Source organism: Lepus europaeus, chromosome 10 (assembly GCF_033115175.1).
Source record: "Lepus europaeus isolate LE1 chromosome 10, mLepTim1.pri, whole genome shotgun sequence".
Taxonomy (NCBI): Eukaryota; Metazoa; Chordata; class Mammalia; order Lagomorpha; family Leporidae; genus Lepus; species Lepus europaeus.
This window is the reverse complement of record NC_084836.1, coordinates 25,779,488-25,802,443: the sequence shown is the minus strand read 5'-3', so window position 1 is coordinate 25,802,443 and position 22,956 is coordinate 25,779,488. Positions and strand designations below refer to the sequence as shown.

Below are 22,956 nucleotides of genomic sequence, written 5' to 3'. Positions count from 1 at the left end.
AAAATTGAATAAAAATACAATACAAAAGTTCAGCAAAACAAAGAGCTGGTTTTTTGAAATAAACAAAATTGACACACCACTGGCTCAACTAACCAAAAAAAAGAAGACTCAAATCAATAAAACTAAAAATGAAAAAGGAAATTTAACAACAGACACCACAGATGTAAAAAGAATTATCAGAAATTACTACAAAGAGCAGTATGCCAATAAACTGGGAAACTGCAGAAATGGATAGATTCCTGGACACATACAACCTACCTAAATTGAGCCACGAAAACATGGAAAACCTAAACTGACCCATTACCAAGATCGAAATTGAATCAGTAATAAAGACCCTCCCAACAAAGAAAAGCCCAGGACCAGATGGCTTCACTACTGAATTCTACCAGACACTTAAAGAACTAACTACACTTCTTCTCAAGTTATTAAAAACAATTGAAAGGGAAGGAATCCTCCCAGATTCTTTCTACAAAGCCATCATCACCTTAATTCCTAAACCTGAAAAAGATGCAACAGAGAAAGAGAATTACAGATCAATTTCCCTGATGAACATAGATTCAAAAATCCTCAACAAAATTCTAGCCAATCAAATCCAACAACACATGAGAAAGATCATTCACTGGGACCAAGTGGGACTTATCCCTGGTATGCAGCAATGGTTCCACATTCACAAATCAATCAATGTGATACATCACATTAACAAACTGCTGAACAAAAGCCATATGATTATCTGAATAGACACAGAGAAAGCTTTTGAAAAAATAAAACACCCTTTCATGATGAAAAACCTAAGCAAACTGGGTATAGAAGGAACATTCCTCAACACAATCAAAGCAATTTATGACAAACCCACGGCCAGCATTCTGTTGAATAAGGAAAAGTTGGAAGCATTCCCACTGAGATCTGGTACCAGACAAGGATGCCCACTCTCACCATTGCTATTCAACATAGTCCTGGAAGTTTTAGCCAGAGTCATTAGACAAGAAAAAGAAATCAAAGGGATTCAACTTGGGAAGCAGGAAGGCAAACTATCCCATTTTGCAGATGACATGATTCTATGTACAGGGGATCCAAAAGACTCCACCAAGAGACTACTGCAACTCATAGAAGAGTTTTGTAAAGAGCAGGATATAAAATTAATACACAAAAATCAATAGCCTTTGTATACACAGACAATGCTGCGGCTGAAAAAGAATTTCTAAGATCGATCTTATTCACAATAGCTATTAAAAAAATCAAATACTGGGGCCGACACTGTGGCGCAGCAGGTTAAAGCCCTGGCCTGAAGCGCCGGCATCCCATATGAGCGCTGGTTCTCGTCCCGGCTACTCCTCTTCTGATCCAGCTCTCTGCTACGGCCCAGGAAAGCAGCAGAAGATGGCCCAAGTCCTTGGGCCCCTGCACCCACACGGGAGACCCAGAAGAAGCTCCTGGCTCCAGATTGGCACAGCTCTGGCCATTGCGGCCATTTGGGGAGTGAACCAGTGGGTGGAAGACCTCTCTCTCTCTCTCTCTCTGTAACTTTGTCTTTCAAATAAATAAAATAAATCTTAAAAAAAAAAAAAAACCTTGGAATAAATTTAAATTTAACCAAGGATGTCAAAGGTCTCCACAATGAGAATTATAAAACATTAAAGAAAGAAATAGAAGAGGATACAAAAAATCGGAAAAAACTTCCATGTTCATGGATTGGAAGATTCAATATCATCAAAATATCCATTCTCCCAAAAGCAATCTAAAGATTCAATGAGATACCAATCAAAATAACAAAGACATTCTTCTCAGATCTACAAAAAATGATGCTGAAATTCATATGGAAACACAGGAGACCTCAAATACCTACAGCAATCTTATACAACAAAAACAAAGCCGGAGGCATCACAATAGCAGATTTCAAGACATACTACAGGGAAATTATAATCAAAACAGCCTGGTACTGGTACAAAAACAGATGGATAGTCTAATGGAACAGCATAGAAATGCCAGAAATCAATTCAAGCATCTACAACTTACATTCGACCAAGGAGATAAAACCAATCCCTGGAGCAAGGACAGTCTCTTCATCAAATGGAGCTGGATTTCCACATGCATGAGTATGAAGCAAGACTCTACCTGATACCTTACATGAAAATCCATTCAAAATGGATTAAATATCTAAATCTGTGACCTTATACCATCAAATTACTAGAGAACATTGGGGAAACCCTGCAAGTCATTGGCACAGGCAAAGAGTTCTTGGAAAAGACCCCAGAGGCATAGGCAGTCAAAGCCAAAATCAACAAATGGGATTACATCAAATTGAGAAGCTTCTGTACTCCAAATGAAACACTCAGGAAAGTGAAGAGGCAACTGAAAGAATGGGAGAGATTATTTGCAAACCATGCAACTGATAAAGGATTAATAACCAGAACACTTAAAGAGATCAAGAAACTCCACAACAAAACAAACAGCCCAGTTAAGAAATGGGCCAAGGACTTCACAGACATTTTTCAGAAGAGAAAATCCAAATGGCCAACAGATATATGAAAAAATGCTCAGGATCACTAACCGTCAGGAAAATGCAAATCAAAACCACATTTAGGTTTCATCTCACCCCAGTTACAATGGCTTTCATACAGAAATCAATAAACAACGTACATTATTGTCTTGAAATTGATAGAAGGCATATAGAAGGCACTGGACCTGCAGGTGGCCATGTGCATGAAACCTCTGATGGAAGCAGTTTCTGCAAGCTGGCACTGCATCCCCCTGGAGAAGCCACCTCCTGCTGAGAAGCCACCTCCTGCTGCAACCCTGCCTTGACCTGTTCCCAAAGACACCCCTTTTCAGCATGAAGCAGCCAGAGCAATCATCACCCACTTCGCACTAACAGATGTTAGGGTTTCCCACCGCTCCCCCTCCCCGGCCTGGGAGGAGGGAATGTGAGGAGTCAGATGGGTTAATAGTCAAGGGAGCCCAGTGGAACTTGGGGTATAAAATATTTACTTCCTTCCCCAAAATGTTATCTTCAGCAAGAACAAACAGATTCCTTCGGAATCTCCAAATTTACCATGGGAATAGCAAAGGAGCTCCTCCAAAGCTCACAGCTTATTGTGAAAACAAGTTATCTATCCTACCCTTAGCAGGCCAGACAGGATGGAGAATTGTAAATGAGGTCTTATGATGGTTTTTGTCTCTACTTGGTAACCAAATGCCAATCTCTGATTGTTAAGTTTTTTTTTTTTCCCTTCAAAATTGTACTTAAAGCCAACTGCCACTAGTCCCCTTTGGGTCTTCCTCTCTTGGAACCCCTCTCTTTGCCACTTTGGCAGGAGGTTTCCAACCTAAATAAATCCTACTTTACTTTCAAAAAAAAAAAAAAGAAAGAAAGAAAGAAATCAATAAATAACAAACGCTGGTGAGGATGTGGGGAAAAAGGTACCCTATCCACTGTTGCTGGGAATATAAACTGGTAAAACCACTATGGAAATCAGCTTGGAGATACCTCAGAAATCTGACTATATACCTAGCATATGACCCAGCCATCCTACTCCTGGGAATTTACTCAAGGGAAATGAAATCAGCAAATAAAAGAGTTATCTGCACCCCCTTGTTTACTGCAGCTCAAATCACAATAGACATAGAGTCAACCTAAATGCCAGTCAACTGAATACTGGATGAAGAAATTATGGGATATGTACTCCCTGGAATACTACACAACAGTAAAAAAAAAAAAAATCTGGTCATTTGCAACAAAATGGATGAATCTGGAAAACATCACACTTAGTGAAATAAGCCAGTCCCAAAGGGACAAAACTACAGATTCTCCTTGACCTGAATAATTAATAGAGCACCTAAAAGAAAACCTGTAGAAGTGAAATTGACACTTCAAGAAAGGATGACTTGAGCAGCCCTTGTCTTGACTATGAAGGAACAGTTTTTTGTTCTTAATGGAGAATGGGACTGGAAATGGGAGAGGGAGGAGGATACGGAGTGGGACTGGGTGTGGGAGGGCAGGTAAGATGAGAAGAATCACTATATTCCTAAAGCTGTACTTATGAAATGTGTACTCATTAAATAAATGGTTTCTTTAGGAAAAAAAAAAACAATAAAAATAAAAACAAAATAGAAACCCTTTGAAAACAATGTACTAATATATTGCTTGAGAAGTAAACATTGATTTTAACAAGAAAAGTGAATATACAAGAGACTAGTGTGCCACACTGGAGAAGGAAAGATGTGTTGCTGACAAATGAACAGAAGGTGCCACCAAGTGGGAGAACAGGGTATATGCAGTAGAGAAAAATCCAAGGAAGCCGCTTTTATAAAACTTGGTTCAAAGGAATTCAGGGGACCAACATTTCAAATCACAAAGAGTAAATCTTTATTTCTCCTGATAGAAGTGGAAGAAATAATTTTATATTGTCATGCACGAAACAGCCTAAACTTTCTATTTTTCTACAACAATGTTTTTATCTTGCCAACTTTCATGTAGGCACTAATAATTTTCTTGATTTCTATGTCACTAGCTCTATATAAAAGCTAACTACCATGACAATGAAAATAAACATGTTTGTGCCTTACTCTATAGAGGGGCAATTAGTTACAGACAAAACTGAGGGCATAAGATGGTATTTGGTATAAGATGATATTTGTGGAGCTGGTGCCATGGTATAGCAGGTAAGGCCACCACCTACAGTGCTGGCATCCCATATGGACACCAGTTCGAGTCCCGGCTGGTCCAATTCCAATCCAGCTTTCTGCTATGGCCTGGGAAAGCAGTGGACGATGGCCCAAGTTCTTGGGCCTCTGAACCCATGTGGGAGACCTGGAGAAAGCTCCTGGCTCCTGGCTTCGGATCAACGCAGCTCCGGCCGTTGAGGTTATCTGGGGAGTGAACCGGAAGATGGAAAACTTCTCATCTTTCTCTCTCTCTCTGCCTCTCTGTAACTCTGCCTTTCAAGTAAATAAAAAAAAAAAAACTTTAAAAAAAGATATTTTGTTATCTACTTAAATAAATTCAGAATATTCTATTCAATCCAATTAAAATACATTAAAATCTCATTGTTGATTCCATAAGAGAATAAAATGTAGTTAGGATAATCAAGGTACTGTAACAAAAATGACACTAAATTATAGTGCAGTATGAGTCCAGCAGCTAGGATTCGTCACTTGACCATAAACTGCAAGAGAGCAAAGAGTACATGTATTTCACACACCACTGTGGGCGCCTCAATCAGTGCCTGACACAGTGAGGTGGTTAGTAACTACCTGTTGAATGAACGAACGGTTTGTGAGCAAGGTGGTGTGCTGGGTTCTAGGTAGCAAGCTTATTATTTTCACGGTAGCTCCACTGCCCATCCAGATGTTTGTACCATCATATGTACCTTCTGTTTATCTATGAGAGGACCTGACAGCCTTAAAAGTGCTGGCACAGTCAAAAAGAAGTATAGACCTTGAGATGAGATAGATAAAATGAACTCACTTCCCCATTAGATTAGCATACATTAAGGGAAACGGAGAAGCTGCCTAAATATACTCCCCTATTCCATCAAAACCACTAACACCCCTATGGGAAATCTATCCCTACCTGAGATTACACAGTTACTGAATAGACTCAAAAGAGCATCACAGGCCACGTTTGGTACCTGATGACCCAGAGAACAGAGGACAGGAGCCACAGCCTACCACCAGCTGGACAGCACCAGCTGCTCCTCTCACTGGAGTCTCTGCAGCCGTTCATGCAGGTGACAGCTCACCCAGCTACTTTCCTAACTCCATCAATGAACGGCACAGGCTCAAGGGAGATGACAGCCCCATCAGAAAGGTACAGAGCTGCTCTGACTTAAAAGCTTCAAGCTCCACAAAGCCAACATCTGTAATAGCATCGCCATAGGCATAGCTTCAGGATTCCCATTCCCACAAGGGATCTGCCAGTTCTGAGTAGCAGCACTCAGGGAAACCCAAACATAGCTCATTTAGCAGGCATTTATAATTCCTCTTGATTCAGATACAATTTAAAAACTGGAGCTCAATTGGGCCTAGCAATGTAATTGATAGAATCTTATCTGGTTTCCAAGGCAACAGAGCAAAGCAGTTAAGTGAAGGTCATATCTTCTTAGCGCTTAATTTATGAAGTTAAATTGTATCTTACCCTAGGTAAAACCATACCAAAGTCGTTATGTCCAGTACCAACATGTATCCTAACCTCCAGACCAGCATCTGAATTGCCTACCCACCAACCAACCCCACTTGGTTGTCTATCAAGCATCTCATACCTACCTGAGCAAAGTAGGTGGGCATTTCCAAAAAATTTGTGGAAATAGAATTAAAAGATAGGTTTATTTCTGATGCAACAAAATTGAAATCAAATCCATATGTAGTTTTTTTTTTTAATTTGACAGAGTCAGACAGTGAGAGAGAGAGAGAGAGGTCTTCCTTCCGTTGGTTCACCCCCAAAATGGCCACTACGCCGATCTGAAGCCTCCTAGGAGCCAGCGCTTCTTCCTGGTCTCCCACACGGGTGCAGGTGCCCAAGCACTTGGGCCATCCTCCACTGCCTTTCTGGGCCACAGCAGAGAGCTGGACTGGAAGAGGAGCAACCAGGACTAGAACCCGGCGCCCATATGGGATGCCGGCGCTGCAGGCGGAGGATTAACCAAGTGAGCCATGGTGCCGGCCCCTGTAGTTGTTTTATAATATACATTTTCCATTATCTGTTTGAAGACCCTATCCTATATACAATTTCAAGTCCTTTGTTCTACTAGGTCTTTAGAAAAACAAGAAATATATGTTATCAAGTTACCCTACTGTGCAACAGAACACCACAACTTCCTGCTCCTATCTAACTTAGCAATCTTTCCCATTTCTCCCTCCCTCACTTCTCCCCAGCTTCTGGTAATGACCATTATACTTTAACCTTCTATGAACTCAACTTTTTAAAGATCCTATATGAGGCCGGCGCTGCGGCTCAGTAGGCTAATCCTCCACCTTGTGGCGCCGGCACACCAGGTTCTAGTCCCGGTCGGGGCACCGATCCTGTCCCGGTTGCCCCTCTTCCAGGCCAGCTCTCTGCTGTGGCCAGGGAGTACAGTGGAGGATGGCCCAAGTGCTTGGGCCCTGCACCCCATGGGAGACCAGGATAAGCACCTGGCTCCTGCCATTGGAACAGCGGGGTGCGCCGGCCGCAGCGTGCCTACCGCAGCAGCCATTGGAGGGTGAACCAACGGCAAAAGGAAGACCTTTCTCTCTGTCTCCCTCTACTGTCCACTCTGCCTGTCCAAAAAAAAAAAAAAAAAAGATCCTATATGAATGAGATCATGTGAAACTTGTCTTTCTGTGATTGGCTGATTTCACTTAACATAGTGACCTGAAATTCATCCATGTTGTTGCAAACGTTAAGTTCCTGTTCTTTTTTATGGTTGAGTAGTATTCCTGTATGTGTGAGTATGTATCACATTTTCTTTACCATCTATCAGCTAGTAGACACTTAGTAAATTAAAAATTTGGTGAGCAATGGTATAGTTATATAACCTCAACATGTCTCCCCAGAAAATGTTAACTAATAACAAAGGGAAAATGGTAACTTTAGAATGGAGAAAACTGGCAGACACCATAATCAAGTGATAGAAGTTTTCATTAATAATCATTCAAATCAAAATTGGGTGCCACGTAATAGATGCAATGAGAAAACAGCACATCGTTGCTAGGACATTCCTGTCAAAGACATAGCCTAAACCTAGTCACGAGGAAACATTTAACTTTACAAATATGTAATTTTCAAAGTGTCAAAATTTGAAAATCAAGGAAAACCAGGAACCAACCCAAGTATAAAGGAGACTAAACAGAGATGAGAACCATATGGAATGTGCAATTAGTCTTCTTGCTATTAAGGACATTGTTGGGACATCTGATCAAACTTGAACAAGGAGATGGGGCAGGCACTGTGGCGTAGCAGGTTATGCCTCCACCTACAGTGCCAGCATCCCATACGGGCATAGGTTTGAGTCCTGGCTGCTCTACTTCTGATACAGCTCCCTGCTAATGTACCTGGGAAAGCAGCAAAGAACAGTCCAGGTGCTTGAGTCCCTGCACGCAGGTGGGAGACTTGGAAGAAGCTCCTGGCTCCTGGCTTCAGTCTGGCCCAGCTCTGACCATTGAGGCCATTCAGGAAGTGAACCAGCAAATGGAAAATATCTCTGTCTCACCCCCCAGTCCCTCTGTAACTCAGTCTTTCAAATAAAAAATAAATAAATCTTTAAAAAAAAAAAAAAAAAAAAAAAAAAAAAAAAAAAAAAAAAAACCTCGAACAAGGTCTGAAAATTTAGGTGTCGTGGCTGAAGGAGTTCAGAAAATATCACCCAAATTACACAACTCTGGGGGCCAGCACTGTGGCGCACTAGGTTAAGCCACCGCCTGCAGTGCTGGCACCCATATGGGCACAGGTTTGAATTCTAGCTGCTCCACTTCTGATCCAGCTCCCTGCTGACATGCCTGGAAAAGCTCTGGAATATGGCCCAGTCCTTGGTACTCCGCACTCATGTGGGAGATCCCGAAGAAGCTCCTGGTTGTTGGCTTCAGCAGGGTCCAGCCCTGGTCGTTGTGGCCATTTGGGAAGTGAACCAGTGGATGGAAGATCTCTTTCTCTAACTCTGCTTTTCAAATAAAATAAATAAATCTTAAAAAACAAAACAAACACTACTCTGGCATATTGACTCATCTGAGTTAAAGGCCCGTAAGAGCAAGGACAGTCTGAACTGTGCTCCTTAAAAGCAGGAGATGAAATTCCCAAGTGAAAAATGTTCTCCTCACATCAGAAGGCAAGTATTATGATCATCTTGAAGGACAGGAAGTTGAGGTCGACAGAAATCTGTATGACAGGCCGGCGCCGTGGCTCAACAGGCTAATCCTCCGCCTTGCGGCACCGGCACACCGGGTTCTAGTCCCGGTTGGGGTGCCGGAGTCTATCCCGGTTGCCCCTCTTCCAGGCCAGCTCTCTGCTATGGCCCGGGAAGGCAGTGGAGGATGGCCCAAATCCTTGGGCCCTGCACCCGCATGGGAGACCAGGAAAAGCACCTGGCTCCTGCCTTCGGATTAGCGAGATGCGCCGGCCGCAGCGGCCATTGGAGGGTGAACCAACGGCAAAAAGGAAGACCTTTCTCTCTGTCTCTCTCTCTCTCACTATCCACTCTGTCAAAAAAAAAAAAAAAAAAAAAAGAAAGAAAGAAAGAAAGAAAAGAAATCTGTATGACAGTTCTTCCAAATTTGCATGGAATTCATGTGAATTTAGGGGCAGATGTTTGGCACAACTGTTAAGATGCCACTTGAGACACCTGCAAGTGGAGTGCCTTGGTCTGAGTCCTGGCTCTACTTCTAATTCCGGGCTTTTTGCTAGTGTGCACCCTGGGATACAGGAAGTAATGGCTCAAGTGGGTAGGGTCCTGCCACTACCTGGGAGACCTGCACTGAGTTCTGGGCTCCTGGCTTCAGCCCGGCTCAGCTCCGGCTGTTATGGGCATCTGGAGACCGAACCTGCAGATGGTACATGTTTCTGTCTGTCTCCATCTCTGTCTTTCTGCCATTCAAATAAATGAACAAATAAATTTTTTAAAATGAAAATAAAGAAGTATTAGTTCATTTTGGTGCAAAAACTTTTTTGAAATTTCTCATATGTATTTTTCCATATTTTATGAAAAAACCTTTTGCATCAAACTGAACTTTTTAAATTAGTTCTTCCATGAAGTTTTTGAAATACTCCTGTACAATAAGCCTTGTGAAACTAGCCCTGCCCTTCCTAGTCATTTCACTCAATTAACTACCCTAAGCCAGGACTCTCTGCTTTGTCACGTCTTCACAATGTACTACTCCTTGCCCAATACGGTATATAAATGTTCAACATAAAACTGTGTCTTTGAATTTTCATTTCCTTCTGAGGGTCCTCGTATCACGTTATAACTTATATTAAATAAATTTGTGTGCTTTTCTCCTTTTGCTCTGTCTTATGTCAATTTAATTCTTAGGCTCAGCCAAAAAGCCCTAGGAAAGTAAGGAAAACTTCACGCCTCCCCCGTGACTCATGGCAACTCAGAAGGAACAGTAAAATGCGGATGCCTCACTTGCTCTGGAGTCTGCAGATGGGATCCTGAGAGAACTATGAAAAGCCAGTAGAAAGTAAGAATCCTTCCTTCTTTTCTCCCATCCATCTGTCCGGCCTTCCTCCTTCCCTTCCTTTTTTAAAGATTTATTTATTTGAAAGGCAGAGCCAGAGAGGGAGAGGCAGGGTGAGAAAGATCTTCCAACTGCTGGTTCATTCCCCAAATGGCCACAACAGCTGGGGCCAGGCCTGGCCCTCCAAGCTAGTCTCCCACAAGGATGGCAGGGGCTCAGTCACTTGGGTTATCTTCTGCAGCCTCTCCAGGCACATTAGCAGGGACTGGATCAGAAGCCTAACAGGCAGGACTCAAATTGGCACTGAGATATGGGATGCAGTGTCCCAAGGGGGAGCTTAACCTGCTGCATGACAACTCCAGCCCTTATTCACCACTCTTTATATACCACAATACTTAGCTCTCTAATTACAGATAAATCAATTTGACCTCAGTTTTATTCATGGGTTGAAGGTAAGAATCTACGGATTTACAATTCCACAATGTATTGCACTCAGCAAAGTGTGTGATGGGGGGACTGAGAAACAAAGGGCTTACTTTGTCCAATGCCACCGCCTCCACAGACTCCTCAGAAGCCTTAAACGTCCCATACCAACAGGGTCATCTGAGGTTCTCAGTCCGCAGGAGCTTTGTATCCTCAACCGCCCTCAGGCACCTGCTGCAGTGATTTTACCTTCTATAGCTCTTAGCTGCTTTTTTCATATGATCTCAGGCAACATAAAGGGACTTGCCTAGCTGAATAGCGTTCTTTTATTTTCAAGGGTTGTTTTTTTTTTTTTTTAACTGTTTTATAATTTTAAGTGTTTCACTTCACGTTCTTTAACTTGGCCTTCCCCAAATCCATGTCCCACAATGTGGACCCTGGGCACCAGCATTACATGGGCTCAAGTTCTGAAAGAGATCCACATGCATTTGAACAAGATGACCCATATGCCTTGCGTTTCGTCCCGGGAATGCAACTCTGTTGGCTTCACTGTTTGAACAATCAAACAAAAACCATCACAACACCTTAGCTCTTAAAGCCTACATCCTATTTTGAAACCTGGATCTCACTAAGACCTAAACACATAGAATGCCCCTTCAGAGTAAGCTGCCAGCTCTAAACTTAAAATCACAGCTCCTTACATCTTAACAGAACCACAGATTACTATTTCCCATTAAAAAGAACCCCAACTTTTTTCCCCTCCCTGCCCTTGATCCCCTTGCTGCCCCACACCTTCAGGGCGCATGGCCTTTGGGTCACCTGCTTCAAGCTTTCTGGCTTGCATGCTCCTCTACGTGGCTGGCTTTTGGCCTACTCTCTGCTCAGTATGAATCCAGATTTCCCTTTCTCTTTTAGATAGAGCCCTCACTCTCCCATGCATTTTTCTCACTAAATAAAAAGTTTAAAAAACTTAAAAAAAAAAAAAAAAAGAAAGAAAAACAAATCAAGCCCCAACCATTGCAAGACAAAGTTCCTAGTCAGAGCTGCACATTAAGAACCAAAGAGCTTTTTATAAAGTCATCACCCAGGGGCCGGTGCTGTGGCATAGCGGGTTAAGCTGCCATTGGCAGTGCCAGCATCCCATATGGGCACCAGTTCTAGGCCTAGCTGCTCCACTTCCAATTCAGCTCCCTGTTGGTGTGCCTGGAAAAGCAGTAGAGGATAATCCACATGGGAGGCTGAGATGAAGTGCCTGGCTCCTGGCTTCAGCCTAGTTCAGCCCTGGCCATTGCAGCCATCTGGGGAGTGAACCAGTGCATGAAAGCTTTCTCTGTCTCCCCCCTCTTTCTGTAATTCTGAGTTTCAAATAGATACATCTTTAAAAAAGAAAAAAAAAAGACCTCATCCATTACCATGGCTTCAATGTTCCCAAATTGTCCAAGTGGTAGACTAGAGGTTGAAAACTGGTGGTAGGTAAACTTTTACAAACTTGTTTTGCTTAGCTAACACAATATTTAACAAAAACTGTTCTGGGGCTGGCGCTGTGGTGTAGTAGGTTATACCCCTTCCTGTGGCGCCAGCAACCCATATGGGTATTGGTTCATGTCTCAGCTGCTCCACTTCTGATCCAGCTCCCTGCTAATGAGCCTGGGAAAGTAGCAAAGGATGTCCCAAGTGCTTGGCCCCTGTACCCACATGGGAGACTGGATGAAGCTTCTGGCCTCTTGCTTTGGATTGGCCCAGCTCTGGCCATTGCAGCCATTTGGGGAGTGAACCAGTAGATGGAAGATCCCTTTCTTTGTCTCTGCTTCTCTGTAAATCTGCCTTTTAAATAAATGAATAAATCTTAAAAAAAAAAAAAAATCTTCCACATTTGACCTTCTTATTTTTTTTTTAAGATTTATTTTATTTATTTGAAAGACAGAGTTACAGAGAGAGTAGAGACAGAGAGAAAGGTCTTCCACCTGCTGGTTTATTCCCCAGATGGCTGCAACGGCCGGAGCTATGCTGATCCAAAGCCAAGAGCCAGGAGCTTCTTCCAGGTCTCCCATGTGGGTGCAGGGGCCCAAGAAACTGGGCCATCTTCTACTGCTTTCCCAGGCCATAGCAGAGAACTGGATCGGAAGAGGAGCAGCTGGGACTCGAATCAGCGCCCATATGGGTTGCCAGTGCTTCAGGCCAGGGTGTTAGCCTGCTGCGCCACAGCACCAGCCCCCCCATTTGACCACTGAAGAAAACATACTTGAAAATGATTGCCAGAGGGGCCGGGGCTATGGTACAGCAGATAAAGCTGCTGCCTTCAGTGATGGCATCTCTTATGGTCACCAGTTCAAGTCCTGGCTACTCCATTTCCTACCCAGCTCCCTGATAATGTGCCTGGGAAATCAGCTGAGGATGGCCCAAGTCCTTGGGCCCCTGCACCCACATGGAAGACTGAGATAAAGCTCCTGGCTCTTGGATTCAGCCTGGCCCATCCCTGGTTGTTTCAGCCATCTGGGAAGTGTAACTCATTTTAACTCTTTCAAATAAATAAATAAATCTTAAAAAACACATAATTAAATAAAACTAAAAAGTTTACGGAAAAGTGAAATTAAAGTTTAGGGGTGGGCATCCCGCACTGGAGTATCTGGATTTGATACATGGCTCCACTCCTGATTTAGCTTCCCACTAATGTGCACCATAAGAGGCAGCAGAGATGGCTGAAGTAACTAGCTTCCTGCCACACATCTGAGTGCGTTGGACTGAATTCCTGGTCCCTGGCTCTGGCCCCAGAAGGGGCTGTTGCAGGCACTGGAGAAGTGAACTAGCAGCTGGGAGCTCTCTCTGTCTCCTTTCTCTGCCTCTCTAATAAGTTGAAAATAAAAATAAAAAGATAAGTGTAACTGTTGTTTTACACCACTAAGCTTTAGGATTTGTTACAATGCCACTGTAACTAGACACACTTTGAAGATGATCACTGATTGCCTCAAAGATACAGACATTTGATACACATTTATATAATGAAACAAATATTGCCAAGTCCAATGAAAAACTGATTACCATTCAGGAGGCACCATGCTTCCATCCACTTCCCAGAACGTGTTTTTGCCATTCATTTCAGTGGTGTATATAACCCATCGGTGACGGCCTGGGTAGAAAGACCAATATTTAGCAAGATGTGAGGAAATACAGAAAATAATTCTTTTCTTCTTAAAGAATAGCTGCATGATACAAAGAAGATAATCTTTGTACTAAGAAAAGACATTTATTAGGCCAGCGCTGTGGCTCAACAGGCTAATCCTCCGCCTAGCGGCGAAGGCACACCGGGTTCTAGTCCCAGTCGGGGCGCCGGGTTCTGTCCCAGTTGCCCCTCTTCCAGGACAGCTCTCTGCTGTGGCCCGGGAGGGCAGTGGAGGATGGCCCAAGTCCTTGGGCCCTGCACCCCATGGGAGACCAGGATAAGTACCTGGCTCCTGCCATCGGATCAGCGCAGTGCGCTGGCCGCAGCGTGCCAGCCGCAGCGGCCATTGGAGGGTGAACCAACGGCAAAGGAAGACCTTTCTCTCTGTCTGTCTCTTTCTCACTGTCCACTCTGCCTGTCAAAAAGAAAAAAAGAAAAAAAAAAAAAAAAGAAAAGACATTTATTGGCTTTTACACGAGAAATGTGTATTAATAAAGGCAAGCTCCAGCAAGCGTATGGCAAGCTTCTGTCAACAGCCTGGCCACCACAGCGGCAAGGTTCCTACACCAGAGACTAAGACAAGTCCCTGCTGTGGGTGGGGCACGGACCTCTGCCACAGTGGAGAACCCGTGCCTCTCCTGTAGCTCCCTGAGGAGGGGGTAGCTGACACAGCAGGGAAATGTGTTCCCACGCATTCAGACTCAGTAGACAAAGTGTCCCTCCGGAGATTGAGGAGGACTCAAACTCACAGTAATCACACCTCAATTCCACGCTTCCATATAAACACCCCGGATCCTTCTGGAAACTGGTGAAGGACGCATAACAAGCACACATTAAAAATGAGGGTGAGGTAACAGCACATCAAAAGAGGCTGGCTACATTCTTTATTTTAAAAACTCCTTAGAATGGTTGAGGCCAAAATACTATTTACAGAATCATTTCTTGAGGGCCTTGAATTTTCACACAGATTTAGGTTCTAATTAGGACTTTGTCACTTACTATTAGTGGTTGTTAGGTAAATTCTATGAGCATCAGTTTCTTTATCAAAAGTGGGTGATTAGGCCGGCGCCATGGCTCAATAGGCTAATTCTCCACCTGTGGTGCCGGCACACCAGGTTCTAGTCCCGGTTGGGGTGCCGGATTCTATCCCGGTTGCCCCTCTTCCAGGCCAGCTCTCTGCTATGGCCCAGGAAGGCAGTGGAGGATGGCCCAAGTCCTTGGGCCCAGCACCCCATGGGAGACCAGGAGAAGCACCTGGCTCCTGCCTTCAGATCAGCGCGGTGCACGGGCCGCAGCGGCCATTGGAGGGTGAACCAACAGCAAAGGAAGACCTTTCTCTCTGTCTCTTTCTTCTCACTGTCTACTCTGCCTGTCCAAAAATAAATAAACAAATAGAGAAAGAAAGAAAAAAAGAAAAAGTGGGTGATTGGCCGGCGCTGCAGCTCACTAGGCTAATCCTCCACCTGCAGCGTTGGCACCCCGGGTTCTAGTCCCAGTTGGGGCGCCGGATTCTGTCCTGGTTGCTCCTCTTCCAGTCCAGCTCTCTGCTGTGGCTCGGGAAGGCAATGGAGGATGGCCCAGGTCCTTGGGCCCTGCACCCACATGGGAGACCAGGAGGAAGCACCTGGCTCCTGCCTTCGGATCGGCGCAGCGTGCTGGCTGCAGCGGCCATTTGGGGGGTGAACTAACGGCAAAGGAAGACCTTTCTCTCTGTCTCTCTCTCTCTCACTGTCTAACTCTACCTGTCAAAAAAAAAAAAAAATGCGGATGATTATACCTACCTCTTAAAGTTGCTGTGGAAGTTAAACATCACACGTACACAGAGCTCATTCAGCATTGGGCATGTAAGTGTATCATAAATTTTAATCCCTTCTACTCTCCCTATTGCCCCTACATCCTAACAGAGAATGAATTTATTCCTACAATGGATTTTAAACCAACAAGCAAAAGATAATCTGTATTTAGCTTACAGAGTTTTCTTAGGTAAACAAATATTTACTAATGTTATTTAAACATGACCATATCTGTTAAAAAAAAATGCAATTTTTAACTGGGATTTGCTTCTTCTTTTAGAGAAATCAATCTTGAGAACAGACAACTAAAACTACGATCCCACGAGGCAGGAGAATGTGGCCACAATGAAGGTTTTAACAATCTCTCAATATTTTAAATTTCTCAAAATTTTAAATGTCCATACTCAGAATCAGCAATCCCACTTCTGGGAATGTATTCTTAGAACAGTTAAAGGCATGGAAGCAGTCACAAGTAGGTTCATTACAACATTATTTCTTTTTATTTTAAACTTTTGTTCCCTTTAATTTGAGAGGCAGAGAGACAGACAAAAAGCCAGACAGAGAGCTTCTATCTTCTCATTCACTCCCTCAATGCCTGCAACAGCAGGACTGTGCCAGGACAAAGCTGGGAGCTGTGAGCCAGAACCTTAATCCAGGTCTCCCATGTGGGTGGCAGGGACCCATTACTTGCGCCATCATCGTCTCCCAGGGCCTGCATTAGCAGGAAACTGGAACAAGGAGCCGGAGCCAGGGATCAAACCCAGGGACTCCGATGTGTACCATGTACATCCTAAGAAGCATCTTAACTGTTAGGCCAAATGCCAGATTCTACACATCTTTCTCTTTAAAGATTTATTTATTCTCTTATTTGAATGGCAGAGTGACAGACAGAAATAGACAAACACACAGACCCAGAGAAAGAGATTTTCTATCTGAGGATCTATTCCCCAAATGGCTGCAATGGCTGGGGCTGGTCCAGGCTTAAGTCAGGGGCCCGGAACTCTATCTAGGCCTCCCACATCAGTGGCAAGAGCCCAAGCACTTGGGCCATCTTCTGCTGCTTTCCCAGGCACATTAGCAGGGAGCTGGATCAGAACTGGAGCAGCCAGGACTCAGCTGGTATTCCAATACGCGATGCCGATGCCAGTGTCAAGCAAGTGGTGGTTTAACCTGCTGCACCACAGTGGCGGTCCTCTACAACTTTATCTCTAAAAGCAACAAGTCTTTGACTTTAACTATCAATAGTGAAGAGTCTGAAAAAAAAAACATGGTTCTTCCATACAGTAGCACTGTGTGTTCCTATTAAAAAGAATACCTAGTGGTTAAGATGCCTTTGTCCTCCACTGGGATACCTGGGTTCAACACCCAGCTCTGACTCCAGCTTCTTGCTAAGAAAGGCCCTGGCAGGCAGCACTGAAGGCTCCAGAAACTGGGTTCCTGCCACTCACACAGGAGACCTGGACTGCATTCTGGCCTAGTCTCAGCCATTTCGAGCATTTGGGGAATAAACCAGATAATAGGAGCGCTCTGTTTATCTGTGTCTCTCTGGGTGTGTTTCCTCTGCCACTCAAGTACATCTTTTTTTTTTTTTTTTTTTTTTTAACTTTTATTTAGTAAATATAAATTTCCAAAGTACAGTTTATGGATTACAATGGCTTTTTCCCCCCCATAACTTCCCTCCCACCTGCATCTCAAGTACATCTTAAAACAACAAATTTAAAAATCCTATGCATTTTTAAAAATTAGAAAATACAATCAAACATCCAAATAGAAAAGAATGCTATGGATACATCTAACTTTACTAAAATGGAAAAATGTTCCATATTGTTAAAGTAAACAACATGCATAACATAATCCCATGGATTTTAAAATAGTGTAGGCTTATACATTCACTAAAGAGTCTTAAAATATACATAGGCTAGCCAGGCTGGGGCGCAGCAGGCTAAAACCCTGGCCTGAAGCGCTGGCATCCCGTATGGGCACCAGTTCTAGTCCAGGCTGCTCCTCTTCTGATCCAGTTCTCTGCTATGGCCTGGAAAAGCAGTAAAAGATGGCCCAAGTCCTTGGGCCCCTGCACCTATGTAGGAGACCCAGAGGAAGCTCCTGGCTCCTGGCTTCGGATCCGGCGCAGCTCCGGCCGTTGTGGCCATCTGGGGAGTGAACCAGTGGCTGGAAGACCTCTCTCTCTGCCTCTACCTCTCTCTGTAACTTTGTCTTTCAAATAAATAAAATAAATAAAATAAATCTTTAAATATATATACACATACATAGGTTAAACTATCAAAAGGGGTAAAATTACATGGGGAGAGGGAACTTTCTTTTTTTCTTTTTTTAAGATTTACTTATGTATTTGAAAGGCAGAGCTAGAGAGAGAGAGGGAGAGACAAAGAGATCTTCTATTCATTGGTTTACTCCCTAAATGGCTGCAAGGCTGGGACTGGGCCAGGATGAAGCCGGGAGGCTGGAACTCTATCAGAGCCTCCCAGCCGTTTCTGCTGCTTTCCCAGGCGAATTAGCAGGGAGCTGGACAGGAAGTAGAACAGCCAGGACTAGAACCAATGCCCTGCTGGGATGGTGGTGTGGTATGTGGCAGCTTAACTTGCTACACCACAACACTGGCCCCATCATTATCTTACACACTAAATTTTAATGTTTTACATAGGTATATATCATTTTTTTAAATTAGCAAAAACAAAGCCTTTCCAATTTGAGGACAGAAAGAAAAAAGAGAGAGATGTAAATGTTGTAATTTGTAAAATATAGCGACAAGTCCAAAGAATATTGCCTGGAGGGTCTGTCATAATTATCTGCACTATTTAATTAAGCCTCCTTAAGACAATCCTTGGGCCTCAGTTTCCTCATCTATCAAATGCTAATTTTTAAATAATCTCTTAAAATCTATTCTAGGTCCAAAATCCTGTGACTTGTGTGAATATTAAAAATATTATAGGGAAGCCGGCGCCGCGGCTCACTAGGCTAATCCTCCGCCTTGCGGCGCCGGCACACCGGGTTCTAGTCCCGGTCGGGGCACCGGATTCTGTCCCAGTTGCCCCTCTTCCAGGCCAGCTCTCTGCTGTGGCCAGGGAGTGCAGTGGAGGATGGCCCAAGTGCTTGGGTCCTGCACCCCATGGGAGACCAGGATAACCCCTGGCTCCTGCCATCGGATCAGCGCGGTGCGCCGGCCACAGCGCACCAACCGCGGCGGCCATTGGAGGGTGAACCAACGGCAAAAAGGAAGACCTTTCTCTCTGTCTCTCTCTCTCTCACTGTCCACTCTGCCTGTCAAAAAAAAAAAAAAAAAAAAATATATATATATATATATATATATATATTATAGGGATAGGTTTGCAGCAGATCAGGTTAGGCTGTAGCCTGGGATGTCCACATTCCATATCCAAGGGCCTGGTTTGAGTCCTGGCTACTCTGCGCTTCTGATACAGCTTCCTGCCAGTGAGCCTGAAGGGCGGCAGATGATGGCTCAAGGACTGCTGCCCATTTGGGAGATATGGAGGGAGGTCCTGCTCCGGGCTTCTGCCTAGCTTAGCCCCTGCTGCTGTGGGATAGAAGGATGGAAGATATCTCTTGCTCTGTGTGTCTCTCCCTCTCTCTAACTGATGCTGCCTCTCAAATCAATAAATATTTAAACTCTAAATATTATGCTTATAGAGCATGTAAGATGTCTACCTCTTATAGACCAACTTACATCCACTCCAACCACATATGGTTCACATATCCTTAAGGAGTATTCTTAACTGCTCAGTGACCTAGTTTCTTCATCTACAAAACAGCTGCAAGGTGGGGACTACAGTGCCTTCCTCAAAGGAATGCTCAAGACTCAAGTAGGTAATGTATGCCCTTTGTTTAGCACACACCGAACCATGGGGTAGGCACTCAATGATGTTCAGTCGTTATTATTTCACATTATGGATGAAGATTATTTTTTCCTTTTTGACATTTTTAATCTCAATAAAGAGTGAATTTATTATTATAAAAGTAATAAGTATACATGATTAAAAAAACCCAAAAAGGTAGTAACAGTGCAAATATTGATTGAACAATTCCTTGCCAACCATTAGGTCTGTAGTTCTTCTCAACAAAGGGCAATTTTATGTCTGCAACAGCAGGGGATGGGCCAGGTTGAAACCAGCCTAAAACCCCTGATGGGTGGCAGGGACTCGAGGACTTGAGCCATCATCCACCTCTTCCAAGGATGCATTAGCAGGAGTTGGATCAGAAGCGAGTGAACTGGCACTCTGATAGAAGATGCAGCTGTCCTAAGCAGCGGTTCATCCCACGACACTACAACACCTCCCTGCCCCACCCCTCCAAGGTACATCTGACAATGACTGAAGACATTTCATGGTTGTTACAAGTGTAGAGGGAAGGTAATACTGGCATCTGGTGGGAAGATGTCAGAAGTGCTGCCGATCATTCAACAATGCTTAGGACAGCTCCTCACAACTAAGAATTACTTGGCACATTCTGGTAACAGGGCTGAGAATGAGAAACTAACTACATTTGGATAAGCTTCTGCCGCTCACTCTTCATTTCTTATTCCAGAGGCAAAGAGACAGAGCAGTAGCGCTCCCATCTGCTGGCTGCCTGCTCAGATGCTCCCAGCAGCCAGGACTGGGCCAAGGCGAAGCTCGGAGCTGGGGACTCAATCCCCGTCTCCCACGTGGGCGGCAGGGATTCAATTATTTAAGCCACTACTGCTGCTTCTGAGGGTCTGTATTGACAGGAAGCTAAAATCAGGAAATGGAGCTGAGGACTGAGCCCAGGCACTCCCACATGGGACACACACATCTTAAATACTGTCTTAACCACAGGCTAAATGGCTGTTTTTCAATACAACCTTCTGGGGCAAATATGATCATTCTACTTGAAGATGAGAAAACTCAGGTTTAGAGACATTAACAAGAAATGTTTAAATTTATCAGTACCCAACTGATATACACTAGAGCTATTTTTAGAATTTACTACTAAAATCATGGTGCAAAGGGTGTTTCTGTTTTTGCAAGAATATTTATAATATGAATTCTTGGAAGCAGAAGTACTGAGAGAAAGGATATATGGCAATGTAAAATTTTGTAAAAACGTACCAAATTGTTGTCTAAAAAGACAGCATTAAGCGATGTATTCCTATGCTTTTCCTCACACTAGGAAATACTTCAAAATTTGATAGGTGAAAAAAGATAACACTGTTTTTGTTTTTTTTTTTTTTTCTTACTTATTTGACAGGTAGAGTTATAGACAGTGAGAGAGAGAGACAGAGAGAAAGGTCTTCCTTCCATTGATCCACTCCCCAAATGGCCACTATGGCCACCGCTGCGCCAATCTGAAGCCAGGAGCCAGGTGCTTCCTCCTGTTCTCCCATGCGGGTGCAGGGGCCCAAGCACTTGGGCTGTCCTCTACTGCCTTCCCAGGCCACAGCAGAGAGCTGGACTGGAAGAGGAGCAACCAGGACAGAATCCAGCACCCATATGGGATGCTGGCGCCACAAGTGGAGGATTAACCAAGTGAGCCATGGCGCCAGCCCAACACTGTTTTCTGAAGATGCATTCCTATAATTGCGAGTGGGGATGAGCATCTTTCATGCCTCTGGTGGCCACTTAGTTTGTTTTTCTTGTCCATTTTCTATTGAGTTTTTCACTCATTTCCAAGTGCTTCGTAAATGTTCCTACTGTTATGAAAAAAAACACCCAAATCAAATCCCAATCCAATAATTCATGACAAAAAATACAGCACTCACCAAAAAACTGCTTGTTGTCTTCATAGTATTTGTTTCCGTATTTGTCTTCCCCCACTAAGGTACCAACCCTCACATCATTTGCCCTGTGAATGCACAAAAGAAAACAGGTATTTTAGAGTGGTTCTTTGTTCAAAACACAAACGAAAACGAGAATACAACTTTCTGGCCCAAAGTCGGCCTCATCAACTAAAAACACGAAGAGGCGCTGGCTGGGCATGGACACTGCTGGGCCGGCCAGCCTTCCTTGCCAGGCTCTCAGCACCCACTGAGGAAGAATCAGCCGCCAGGTTAACAGCTCTAGAATCCCTACTCGTGCTACCCTCCCGGGTCAGTCTGACAGAACCGGAAAGGGTAAACTGAGACACGGAATGTGCTTAACTTACAGTACAACAGAAATGCACTATTTTCAAATCGTATCTGCTATCCCTGCCCCATGAGACACTGGAGGCAGCAAAACCGTCAAGATATCGGGAGGCCAAAGTATTTCATCTTCTTAAAATGACACCAGGTGTCCTGGCTCTTCCATTCCACTCCGGGTCAGCAATTCGGTTTCTGCGGAGGAGGCTGCCTAGACCGGATCAGGGACGATCGGGTGTTGCAGGGCGCGCCATGGTCACTTTTTCAGAGCCTTACCATAGAGAACTGGAGGCCAAGGCCAGGACAGGGAAAAAACGTTCCCAAGGTCACCAAGGGAACGGTAATGCTAACTATCTCCAGGGGCCGGACAGGGGTGCGGCCAGGATGCCCCCCAACTCCGTGTCACAGCTGTCTCTACAGGTGGCTGCGGCCCCGTCTCGAGGAGGTTCGGGGACTTGGGCCGGGGGCTACAAAGCAGAGACTGGGCCAGCTGTCCTTGACCACAACTGTCGGTTCTGAAAGGCGTTCCAACTTTGGGCCGCCCTCCAAGAAACCAACCAGAGCAAGTCCAGTCCCGGAGACCACGAGCACGGCTCCCGCTGCCTACCTGAAAAAAACTCGGAGGTAGCCCCGGAGGCCGCCGTGGCCGCTGACCTGCTGCAGCCCGCGCTTCAAGACCTGCAGCAACTCCATCTTGTCCGGCAAGCCCCGCCTCCTGCGTGCCCCGAGCAAACCTCCCCGGGCGGAAGCGGCCACGCCGCCGCTGACAAGGTTCCTGCGCACGCCCGGCGTAGAAGTGGCTCTGCGCGTGCGCAGAGCTGGGACTCCCCGGGTAACGTTTGGGGTACCGAAGTAGGCGCTGCTGGTTTCCCTCCGAAGCAAAGGCTCTGTAAAGTTTAAGTATTTAGAGGTTGCGTGTAGAGGCGAGAATATAGCGGAAAGCTCACCTAGACGAGGCTTCCCCAGATAGGGAAAGATGATTGGCTGAAACGATTGCGGAAGTCTTTTTCCAGTGCGCCAGGCGTCTTTGGAAACAAGATGTAAGGAGGTAGATCGTGACCGCACACGGACGTTGTGTATTCGATACGATATTGCTTACAAACGACGGTACTTCAGAAAATTCGTAGAGAAAGGAATGATGCATGGAGTTCAGACACTTTTTGCTCCATAATAAACTTACCTTTCGATTCCATTTTCCACGAACTTGCTGCGGTACCTTGGATAAGCGTTGTGTTGCTATGGGAGTGAGGAGGAATAGCAAATACCAGGTGAACATGAATCTGCTCAAGATTCAGTACGTTTCACAACTCTTCAACTCTTGGCAA

At 44.5% G+C, this 22,956-nt stretch overlaps 1 protein-coding gene across 1 annotated transcript in view; it reads right to left on the bottom strand.

The window, feature by feature from the left end:
- Positions 1-22,361, bottom strand: part of NDUFA12 (NADH:ubiquinone oxidoreductase subunit A12) — a 38,119-nt gene extending 15,758 nt beyond the window's left edge. The window contains exons 1-3 of the mRNA XM_062202024.1: positions 22,239-22,361; positions 21,275-21,357; positions 13,609-13,696 (exon numbers count right to left, since the gene is read on the bottom strand). Of these exons, the coding sequence (XP_062058008.1) occupies positions 13,609-13,696; positions 21,275-21,357; positions 22,239-22,324 (257 nt within the window). The 5' untranslated portion in view covers positions 22,325-22,361. The remainder of the gene's footprint in view (positions 1-13,608; positions 13,697-21,274; positions 21,358-22,238) is intronic.
- Between the last annotated feature and the right edge of the window lie 595 nt (positions 22,362-22,956).